The 12,289-nt window shown below is 43.9% G+C and overlaps 1 protein-coding gene across 1 annotated transcript in view; it reads right to left on the bottom strand.

Moving 5' to 3' along the window:
* Window positions 1-389: 389 nt before the first annotated feature.
* Window positions 390-12,289, bottom strand: part of MS4A14 (membrane spanning 4-domains A14) — a 27,776-nt gene continuing 15,876 nt past the window's right edge. The window contains 2 exon segments of the mRNA NM_001076541.1: window positions 390-482; window positions 590-2,848. Of these exon segments, the coding sequence (NP_001070009.1) occupies window positions 830-2,848 (2,019 nt within the window). The 3' untranslated portion in view covers window positions 390-482; window positions 590-829.

Raw genomic sequence — 12,289 nt, 5'->3', positions numbered from 1 at the left:
GAAAGAAGATTGCAAATGTAATCAGGCTTGGAGGATGGAGGGCAACTGATGGCTTGTGATCACAGTTTCCTTTGACCACTGAGGGTGACACTGTATGTCATGAGTTTATTAAATTAGAAGGGGCGAGCAGAGCCATATGACGGGCAGTAGAGCTTCACGCAATTCATGAGTCTGTCATAATTTCTACTGTGACTTCTGCATCTCTTCCCTTCCCTGCCTCTTACTTCCCTGTCTCTAGGTATGTTTTATTCTCTCTCTCGCTCTCCACCACATTCTGTACTCACTGCCACATCCTACCTCATTAATTGAACAAAGTCCATATCCTCAACATATATTTAGATTTGGAGCAGGGAGTAAGTTGGGTGATTGGAAACAGCAAAACAGGGTCATGGTGGGATTGATTTTTATTCCTTGCCAACTCTTTCGGTCCTTGAGCCCTTAGGGAGCTGCGTAGACTTCTTCCTGGTTGACTTACTGAGCTCCTGTAATACACAAAGGTGAAGGCAAAACATGTTAGCACCATAGAAGAGTAACTCCATTAAATATTAAGCTGTAAAAAGAATTAGTGATCATAAACTGAGACACTAACCTTGATAACAGAGTTTAAATGTGAATTATTTCTTCACCCCCAGAAAGTTCTGATATAGTATTAATATTTGTTGTCATTTTATTATAATTAAGGACATGTCCTTTGAGTGTTTTGCTTGCCCTTTGTTTTCTGGTGAGTAAATAAGGTAGTAACCACACCTGCACACAGACGTTGGAGATTGCTTTTCCCTAATTCGGTTCCAAAATCAGGAGTGGTGCAGTGTGTGGGAGAGTCTGCACATTAGCCCAAGTCTTCAGATTGCTCTCTTTCTTTTGAGCCACAGGAGGTGGAAGCTAAAGACTGGCCTTCTTTGCATACAGCGGAGCAAGTTGATGTGTCTTGTTTCACATCTTGCTCTGAATTTTTATTGGACATATAGGCGTGATATGTGTCTTGTACTGAGCTTTGGTAGGAAGAACAGTTAGAATCTGGTTTTATGTCTTCTAATTGCAGGTCAGTTGGGCTTTGACTTTTTCCGCAACTCGTGTCCTCTGACTTGATGTCCCTTGTTTGCACAGCATCTGTTTCCATATCTTGTTTTTGACTTCCTGTGGATTGAAGTTCTTGTACTGAGCTTTGGTAGGAGAAACAGTTAAAATCTGACTTCGCGTCTTCTGATTGCAAGTCACTTGGAGTCTGGCTTTTTCCACAACTCATATCCTCTGATTTGATGTCCCTTGTTTGCACAGCATCTGTTTCCATAACTTCTTTTTGGATTCCTGCAGATTGAAGGTCTTGTTGGTCTTTATTTTGGTGCTGACTGTCTTGTAGAACATCTTGGGACTGTTCATCTAGGTCAGCTGGAATAGTGGCGTGCAGAGTCTGGGTTTCCTGGAATAGAGACCTCTGCTTCCGGGATTCTTTCACTTGTAGATCTTGGGTTTGCCAGGCCTGGAAGTCCCAATTTTGGGAATGCTGCATTTCAAGTTGCCGTTCTCGTTTCTCCCATTCTTTGCTTTTCCAGTCCTGAGTTCTCCATTCTTGGGATTGTTGTCCTAAAGATTGCCAGGTTTGGACTCTCCTGTCTGGAGACTGCCAGTCATGGTACTCCTGGATTTGCATATCCTGGTAGAGCTGCCTCGGGGGTTTCTCCTCTTGGATTCGCAGGTTCTCAGCTTGCTGGTCTGGGAGTTGCAGTATGGTTTGACTAACTTGGATTTCCTTATCTATGAATTGCTTTTTTGGAGAGAGCCAGCTTTTGATGTGCTTGTCTAGGGATTTCCTCCTTGGGTGTGGTTGGTCTTGAATGTACACGTCAAGGGCTTTCTGTTTTGCACACGGACAGCCTTTGCTTTGCTGCAGTTGGGAATGCTGCTTTGATGGTCTCCTGCTCTGAAGTTCCTCCTCAGGTTTCCATTCTTCGGTCATTAACATGACTTCCGATTTAATGTCTTGATACAATAAATGCACAGCTCTCTGTTCTTGAGATTGGATGTTGTGTAGTTGAAAATCCAGAGACCGTCGATCTAAGTGTTGCATATTAGAGGACTGCACAGAAAGTAACGACGTGGCTCCAAATGGTATGGCTTGTAACGGCAGGGCTTGTCTTTGGAAAGCAAGGTCTTGGGCAGGCATGTCTGGGGATGGTAGGTAGTCAGATAGCATGTCGTGGGATTGTGTATTTTGCAGTGGTATGCCCTGGGATTCCTTGTCTTGGGATGTAATTCCATGAGACTCTGTGACATGAGATGTTGACGCTTCAGATAGCAAGTCTTGTTCTGGCGAAGTTTTGGCTCTCGGAGCTTGGTATGGCAAGTCTTGGGGTGGTAAATCGTGGACACTTTTTACAGAATAAGATGGAAAAAGTTGGAGTTTTGAGGCTTGGTCCTGCAACAGTGGAGGTTTCTCTTCTGGGGATTGTGTGATAGCAGCTTGTAGGTCTTCGTCTTTAAGTGGTTCAGTATTCATCATGATTTCTGAGGACTTTTGCTCTAGAATGGGAGGCGAATGTTTCACCTCCACTTCTTCTCCATAAAGGCTTAAAGTTTGAGGGACATATTTCTGTCGTTCATCTTCCATAAACAGAGAAGATGTGTTGAAACTATTACTGCCTCTCCTGCCTGCATGTTGGAAGGTAAACTGATTTTTTGTGACTCTTAACTTGAAGAATGAATAGCCTCCAAAGAAAACAGGTTTTATGTTTGTCGTTGAATCAGCACTAGTAGACTCTTCTTGTAGCTCAAATTGTATGACGGCATTTTCGTCAGGAACAGATAGTTCACTCTCTTGAGTAACATCCGAAGGCAAGAAAAACACAATCTATAAAACCAAAGGGTGAGGGAAACAATAGAACAGAATCATCTTTGACATTATTTTCTTCTTGTAGTCCCAAATTATTTTTCCTCTCTCCCTTAAGATAGTATACAGGAAGCAAAATCTACAGGAGGAATCAGAAAACAAACCCAAGACTGCTCTTTACCATCAACTCATTAGTTTTGCTTATTTATATTTACTTTTTGTAAATTTGTTTTTTGGCCATGCCACACGGCATATATGTGGTCTTAGCTCCCGACCACGGATAGAACTCATGCCTCCTGAAGTGAAGCTTAAACACTGGACCACCAGGGCAGTCCCAACTCACTAGTTTTTTTTGTTGTTGTTTGTTTTATGGACAAGTCTTCAGCCTCTATTGTCTCATCTATTGAAGAGGGGAGTTTATTGAGATTGTCTGGGATTAGTCTTCCCATACTTAGGATTTGGCTCAGATGGTAAAGAATCTGCCTGTGGTGCAGGAGACCAGGGTTCGATCCCTGGGTCAGGAAGATCCCCTGGAGATGGGAATGGCTACCCACTCCAGTATTCTTGCCTGGAGAATCCCATGGGCAGAGGAGCCTGGTGGGCTATAGTCCATGGGGCTGCAAAGAAGTGGGACCTGACTGAGGGACTAACACTTTCACTTTCTAAGATATTTTAAGTTATCTACTCAATATTCATATATTCAGGTTTATAATGATTATTGCCAAATTCAGACTTAAATTGAAGAAAGTAGGGAAAACCACTAGACCATTCATGTATGACCTAAATCAAATTCTTTATGATTATACAGTGGAAGTGAGAAATAGATTTAAGGGCCTAGATCTGATAGATAGAGTGCCTGATGAACTATGGAATGAGGTTCGTGACATTGTACAGGAGACAGGGATCAAGACCATTCCCATAGAAAAGAAATGCAAAAAAGCAAAATGGCTGTCTGGGGAGGCCTTACAAATAGCTGTGAAAAGAAGAGAAGTGAAAAGCAAAGGAGAAAAGGAAAGATATAAACATCTGAATGCAGAGTTCCAAAAAATAGCAAGAAGAGATAAGAAAGCCTTCTTCAGCGATCAGTGCAAAGAAATAGAGGAAAACAACAGAATGGGAAAGACTAGGGATCTCTTCAAGAAAATCAGAGATACCAAAGGAACATTTCATGCAAAGATGGGCTCGATAAAGGACAGAAATGATATGGACCTAACAGAAGCAGAAGATATTAAGAAGAGATGGCAAGAATACACAGAAGAACTGTACAAAAAAGATCTTCACGACCCAGATAATCACGATGGTGTGATCACTGACCTAGAGCCAGACATCCTGCAATGTGAAGTCAAGTGGGCCCTAGAAAGCATCACTATGAACAAATCTAGTGGAGGTGATGGAATTCCAGTTGAGCTATTCCAAATCCTGAAAGATGATGCTGTGAAAGTGCTACACTCAATATGCCAGCAAATTTGGAAAACTCAGCAGTGGCCACAGGACTGGAAAAGTCAGTTTTCATTCCAATCCTAAAGAAAGGCAATGCCAAAGAATGCTCAAACTACCGCACAATTGCACTCATCTCACACGCTAGTAAAGTCATGCTCAAAATTCTCCAAGCCAGGCTTCAGCAATATGTGAACCGTGAACTTCCAGATGTTCAAGCTGGTTTTAGAAAAGGCAGAGGAACCAGAGATCAAATTGCCAACATCTGCTGGATCATAGAAAAAGCAAGAGGGTTCCAGAAAAACATCTATTTCTGCTTTATTGACTATGCCAAAGCCTTTGACTGTGTGGATCACAATAAACTGTGGAAAATTCTGAAAGAGATGGGAATCGCAGACCACCTGATCTGCCTCTTGAGAAATCTGTATGCAGGTCAGGAAGCAACAGTTAGAACTGGACATGGAACAACAGACTGGTTCCAAATAAGAAAAGGAGTTCTTCAGGGCTGTATATTGTCACCCTGTTTATTTAACTTATATGCAGAGTACATCATGAGAAATGCTGGACTGGAAGAAACACAAACTGGAATCAAGATTGCCAGGAGAAATATCAATAACCTCAGATATGCAGATGACACCACCCTTATGGCAGAAAGTGAAGAGGAACTCAAAAGCCTCTTGATGAAAGTGAAAGAGGACAGTGAAAAAGTTGGCTTAAAGCTGAACATTCAGAAAACGAAGATCATGGCATCTGGTCCCATCACTTCATGGGAAATAGATGGGCAAACAGTGGAAACAGTGTCAGACTTTATTTTTCTGGGCTCCAAAATCACTGCAGATGGTGACTGCAGCCATGAAATTAAAAGATGCTTACTCCTTGGAAGGAAAGTTATGACCAACCTAGATAGCATGTTCAAAAGCAGAGACATTACTTTGCCAACAAAGGTTCATCTAGTCAAGGCTATGGTTTTTCCTGTGGTCATGTATGGATGTGAGAGTTGGACTGTGAAGAAGGCTGAGCGCCGAAGAATTGATGCTTTTGAACTGTGGTGTTGGAGAAGACTCTTGAGAGTCCCTTGGACTGCAAGGAGATCCAACCAGTCCATTCTGAAGGAGATCAGCCCTGGGATTTCTTTGGAAGGAATGATGCTAAAGCTGAAACTCCAGTACTTTGGCCACCTCATGCGAAGAGTTGACTCATTGGAAAAGACTCTGATGCTGGGAGGGATTGGGGGCAGGAGGAGAAGGGGACGACAGAGGATGAGATGGCTGGATGGCATCACTGACTTGATGGACGTGAGTCTCAGTGAACTCCGGGAGTTGGTGATGGACATGGAGGCCTGGCATGCTGCGAATCATGGGGTCTCAAAGAGTCGGATGTGACTGATCTGATCTGATCTACTAGATGAACTGGACGCTCAAGATCATAGTCAAATGTGGGTTTTTCCCTATAATTGTGCTCAGAATTATAGATAGGTCAAGATATAAATGGATAACAACACAGTCTATCAAATGCTATTACAGAACTAGGTACTATGTGCTTCACGAGAATGTACAAGATGAGCTAATTCTGAGAGCTGGCAAAGGGTTCACTGAAGAAGAGACATTGGTCTGTGTCCTGATGGATGAACAGAGATTCCTTGGGTATAAAGTAAGATGAAGGAAGAAAGGAACCAAAGTCCAGGGAGCGGAAAGAGTGGATACAAGAACATAAGGCTGGGGTGTAGCAAGTGTGATGGCCGGTGACCAGCAGTTAGATACTGTCAGATGTGTAGGTCCCGGGAGCTGAACGTGTCCTTTCAGAGCTGCGCGTTGAAACCTCATTGACCGTGTGTGGGGTTGAGAGTTAGAATCTGGCAGGTGATTGGGCCATGACTGTGAAGCCCTCGTCAGTGAGATCTGTGCCTGGTGAAAGAGCCCTGTGATTTGTCCTTTCTTCCATGAGAAGCCTGCCGTCCGTGGACCAAGAAGCGGGTCCTCACTAGACCCGGAACCAGCTAGCACCCTGATCTTGGCCTTCCCAGCTCCCAGAACCATGGAAATGCATTTTTATCCTTTAAACTACCCAGTATTTAGTACGGGGATTCACAAGTGCTCAGTGGTAAAGAATGCACCTGCCAAAGCAGGAGCCACACAAGACGCAGGTTTGATCCCTGGGATGGGAAGATCCCCTGGAGGAGGAAATGGCAACTTGGCCCAGAATTCTTGCCTGGAAAGTTCCATGGACAGAGGAGCCTGGTGGGCTGCAGTCCCTAGAATCACAGAGTCAGACATGGAACGAGTGTGGAGCACACGTGAGTTCACACACAGCTTTACCACAGCATCCCAGCTAGGTCAGGACAAAATCTGTTACCAAGAAGTGGGATTGCTGCTGTAACCAATACCCAAAGATGCAGAAGCAGATTTGGGACTGGGTAATGAGTAGAAGCGGGAAAAGCTTTGAGGGGCATGCTAGAAAAGGCTTATATTATTGTGAATGAACTGTTAGGGACAATTTCCGTGAGAGCCCAGGAAGAAAAAAGGAGAGCTGCGGAGAAAACTTCTGTCTTAGAGAACACCTTAGTAATCTTGAATGAAGTGCTGGTGGAAATATGGATGATAAAGGTCACTGATGAGGTCTCAGACAGGAATGAGGAAAATGTCATTGGAAACCAGAAGGCGGTGATCTTGGTATAAAGTGGCTAGGAACATGGCTGAACTGTGTTTATGTTCTAGTATTCTGTGGAAGATAGAACTTGTAAGCAATGAAGTTTAACTGAAGCTATGTCTAGGTGAAGTGTTGAAGGTGAGGCTTGACTTCTACAGACAGCTTATACTATAATGTGAGAAGATAAAAATGATGTAAGGATGGAATTATTAAGCCAAAAGGAAGTGGGACTCTATGGTGTGGAAAATTCTCAGTCCATTTGTATTACAAAAAAAATGAGAACATTTAAGAGTAGATCACGTGGGGACTTCCCCTGTGGTCCAGTGGTTAGGAGCCCACCTTCCAATGCCGAGGACACAGGTTTGATCCCCGGTCAGGGAACTAAGGTCCCGTGTGCCACAGAGCAGCTGGGCCTGTGTGCTCTGAAGCCCACATGCCACATCTAGAGAGCCCACACCCCGCAGCTGAAGAAGCCCATGAGCTGCAACAAAGACCCAGCCAGCCACCAAAAACAGGAGAGTGGGCCAAGTGACTGCTTTGATAAGGAAAGTATTGCGGATCCGCGATCTCACCAGCAGCCAGAAGCGATTCTCCAAGACAATGGAAGAATGATCCCCAGAGGCGTCTGAGATCACCAGGGCTGCACTCCCACTACAGACCCTGAGTGCAAGGGCCCCTGAAGAATGGTTTCAAAGGATGGGACCAACTCCCAGGCTCAGGCAGTCAAGATGCCCTCACCCCGTGCTGTGAGGTGGGGTCGAGGCCGAGGGCTGCTGCAGGCACTGTGCCCAGCAGACCCGCGGGGACATGGCCACCGCACCCTCGGTTTCAAAACACAGAGCCGCAGGCGCAGGACCCCAGGCCGGCAGCCACAGTGCCCCGGCGGGGAGTGGCCGCGGGGCCTTCCTGCTCAGTGGGGCTGAGGTCCTCCCAGTGTGCTTGGAAGACGGAGCATCAGGCCCAAGAGGACCATTCTTTCACCTTAAGCCTTAAATGGTTTGTGCTGTCAGGTCTGAGGTTTACTTGAGACCTAGTTGTCCTTCTTTCCCGTTTCTCCCTTAGGGAGTGGGAACGTGTATCCCATGCCCATTCCTTTGCTGTAGTTTGGAAGTTTGGTTTCATAACACGTTTGGTTTCACAGGTTTGCAGCTGGAGGGAATTTGCCTCCGGTTAAGCCATATCTTAACTCTCACCCATATTTAATTAAGATGATGTTTTAGCTGAGACTTCGGACTTAGACTTTGAAGTTGATGCTGTAACAATAAGGAACTTTTGGGGGCCACTAGGATAGAAAGGATGTATTTTTCATATGAAAAGGACATGAATTTGGGAGGGAGCAAGGATGGAAATTACTGACAAATAGATGGGGAAACAGTGGAAACAGTGAGACTTTATTTTCTTGGGCTCCAAAATCACTGCAGATGGTAACTGCAGCGATGAAATTAAAAGACGCTTGCTCTTTGGAAGAAAAGTTATGACCAACCTAGACATCATATTAAAAAGCAGACACAGTAGTACTTTGCCAACAGAGGTCCGTCTAATCAAAGCTACAGCTTTTCCAGTAGTCATGTATGGATAGTTGGACTATCAAGAAACCTGAGCACCAAAGAATTGATGCTTTTGAACTGTAGTGTTGGAGAAGACTCTTGAGAGTCCTTGGACTGTAAGGAGATCCAACCAGTCCATCCTAAAGGAAATCAGTCCTGGGTGTTCATTGGAAGGACTGATGTTGAAGCTGAAACTCCAATACTTTGGCCACCTGATGTGAAGAGCTGACCCATTTGAAAAGACCCTGATGCTGGGGAAGACTGAAGGCAGGAGGAGAGGGGACGACAGAGGATGATGCTCACTGACAATGAGCTTGAGCAAGCTCCGGGAGTTGGTGATGGACGGGGAAGCCTGGAGTGCTGCGGTCCACGGGGTCACAAAGAGTCAGACACGGCCGAGCGACTCAATTGAAGGGTGGAAATTAATTAATTTTCGTATATTGAAAATTAATCAACAACGTGATTACATTTGGAGGTGTGGCCTTCGGGTGATAAATTATGTCATGAGAACCATGCCATCATGAATGGGGTTAGCGATCTTATAAAAGAGACTTCAGAGGCCTCCCTGGCTCCTTCTGCCATATAAAGACACAGCGAGATATAAACCAGGACGTGGGCTCAACCTCCTGGAACCTTGATCTTGGACTCAGCAGCCTGCAGAGCTCCAAGAAATAAAACTCTGCTGTTTAAGTCACCCAGTCTGTCGTTGTTGTTGTTTTTAATAGAAGCCTAAATGGATTAAGACACTAGGCTAGGAAATTTGGACTTTTCCTTATAGGCTTCCCCGGGACTCAGATGGTAAAGAATCTGCCTGCAATGAAGGGGACTCAGGTTTGATACCTGGGTTGGGAAGATCCCCTGGAGAAGGGAATGGTAACCCACTCCTGTTCTTGCCTGGAGAATTCCAGGGATGGGGGAGCCTGGTGGGCTACAGTGCACATGATCGCAAAGAGTCAGACACGACTGAGTGACTAACCCTTTCAGTTTCATTACAAACAAGTAAGATGTAGCCAGTGCTTCCCATTCCTTACAACTTATTTGTATTTGAGAGGAGTTGTCATTACAGACCAGTCTTCTGGGTTTTGTCAGCCTGTGTCCTTGTCTGAGGTCATCTATAGAGTCAGAAGAGACTACTGCTTCTATCTGATGAAGCAATTGGACCTCTAGGTGATTAAATGATCTCGCTGTGGTCACCCAGTGGCTGGATGACAGGCTAAAGCTGTGGCTGTCCACATTCTCACATTATCGTTCCCCACTCTTCCAATTTGTTTCCACACCTACATGTCATCCTTGTTGGAGGGCATTTATGTGAAGACAAATGGTACTTTAAGGGAGATGTCTGAATTTTTACTTATTCCCAAACTTCCATTTCGTTTGAATTATAATTCATTCATTTGTTAAAAGAGCAGTTTGGAGCCATGAATTATAGTTTATCTAGCTTTATTTAAGTGCGATGATTTTAATAAGTTTACTCATCCCTAATGTGGAGAAGGCAATGGCGACCCACTCCAGTACTCTTGCCTGGAAAATCCCATGGACAGAGGAGCCTGGTAGGCTCCAGTCCTTGGGGTCACGAAGAGTCAGACACGACTGAGCGACTTCACTTTCACTTTTCACTTTCCTGCATTGGAGAAGGAAATGGCAACCCACTCCAGTGTTCTTGCCTGGAGAATCCCCGGGACAGCGAAGCCTGGTGGGCTGCCGTCTATAGTGTCGCACAGAGTCAGACAAGACTGACGCGACTTAGCAGCAGCAGCAGCGTCCCTAATAATAACTGAGATTACCAGGTGCTAAGCAAGGCTCCAAAGTCATGTCAGCTAGTTGTTATGACATCTGTATGAGGTTGTCATCCTTGTTTTATGACTTAAAGAGCTAGACTCAGAGAGAGATTTTAAGTGATCCAACTAGTGTCAAGAGCTGTTAACTTGTGAACTTGGATTCATACGCTGAAGTAGAATTATAGGTCCTGTGCTTTCCTATACCTATGCTTCCTCGTAAGAGCTACTTCACTTATGCCTTACTTCAGAGTGGGTACGACCAAAGACTATAAGAAGTCATGCTTTTAGGCACCATGGTGGGCACTGTGGTGGGCACAGGAAACATTCAGAGTCCACTTCCTTTTCCTCTTGAGATCAGGGTGCATATTGCATCATAGCTTTAAATCTTCTATTGTAGCTTGCATATTGCAGAGCAATTACAAAGCTCTGTTCGTAGAATTAAATTGGATAGTTATTCAGTGTGAGCAGTTTGCTCCTAGAGTGTTCTGCAGAGCTTTATAACCTTCTGTACTCGTATCAGGAAAAGAGCGATGAATCAGGCATTTGGGCTCAGATAATAAAAGTGTTACATATGAGTTTAAACTTTACATTTATACTCATTTATAATAAAAGATTCTCTGCAAACTAGGGTAAATTTAGTCCATGAAAACCCTATAGGGTAACATCATATTTAAGGGTAAACTGTAACATTTTTTTACCCTAAGATTGGGAACAAAGAATGGTTGTGTATGCTCAGCATTCAAAATACGAAAAAATGTCCAGGAGGCTCTACACAGTTCAGTAAATCAAGAAAAATAAGGAATAAAATTTGTAAATAAAAGTGTCTTTACTGGGAAAATAGATGTCTATCTAGAAAATTCTAGGAAATCAATAATAAAGCTACTAGAGTTAGTAAGTTTTATAAAGTCATAGCATACCAATATATAAAAATAACTGCATTTCTCTTTCTAGGAATGGACATCTGGCAAGTAAAAATTTTAAATGCCATGTACAATAGCAAGAAAAAACATGAAATACTCAGGGGTGAATTTAACAAAATATGCATAAGATTTATACACTGAAAACTACAAACTATTGCTCAGAGAAATGAAAGGAAATATAAGAAAATGTAAACATATCACAGACATTTATAAGAAGGCTAAATATTATGAGTAAGCAGTTTTCTCCAGATCATCTATAAGTTCAATAGAGCTCCAATCAAAATCCAAGGAAGATTTTTGTAGGAACTGATAGTTTCTAAATCAAATCTGGAAATCTTGAACACCTAGAACAGCCAAAAAGTGTTTTGAAAAAGAACAAAGGAGATGTACACTGCTTGGTTTTAAGAATCACTCTTGAGAAGTCACAGGGAAGAAGGCAGAATAGGAAACTCCTGGAACCTGCCTATTCATCTGCGCAATAATCATACTGGCAGAAACTGAAGTAACTATTTTGAAATTCTGGAGTCTGTTTGAACACTTGAAGCTTCCAAAGAACCTCTTGGCTGCTAAACTGGCAAGTTATGTCAGCCAGTTTCAGCCTTCAGAACAGCAGTGAGCACTCATCTCTCACTCCCAGCCCCTGGCAGGAAGCTGGGAGACGACAACGCATGTCCCTAGTGTGACCTGCTGGAGTGGGATGGGCAGTAAGGACCTTGTCTCCCAAATATCAGGTTTCCTGTTTTAATTGTAGGTCAGTGCTTCTCATCACTGAGGTGCAAGTGCAGAGGCTGGATGCCATTGTTTCAATCCATATTGGCTGAGGCAGCTTTGAGGGAAGCTACCCCTATCTTCAACTATTTTTGTTTTGATTTGATGTTCAGAAACAATTATGTATATGTGAAAATGTAGAAGCCCACCATACAGACCTGAAAAGATGCATGCTGAGAAAAGTCCTGAGAAGCTCTTAAGCTTTCATCTCAGGCTGTTCTCTGGCACTGAGATGCTCAGCTGCTGCTGCTAAGTCACATCAGTCGTGTCCGACTCTGTGCAACCCCATAGACGGCAGCCCAACAGACTCCTCTGTCCCTGGGATTCTCCAGGCAAGAATACTGGACTGGGTTGCCATTGCCTTCT

The sequence above is a fragment of the Bos taurus genome, chromosome 15, assembly GCF_002263795.3.
Source record: "Bos taurus isolate L1 Dominette 01449 registration number 42190680 breed Hereford chromosome 15, ARS-UCD2.0, whole genome shotgun sequence".
Classification (NCBI taxonomy): Eukaryota; Metazoa; Chordata; class Mammalia; order Artiodactyla; family Bovidae; genus Bos; species Bos taurus.
The sequence above is the reverse complement of the archived record's forward strand: the minus strand, read 5'-3'. Positions and strand labels throughout refer to the sequence as shown.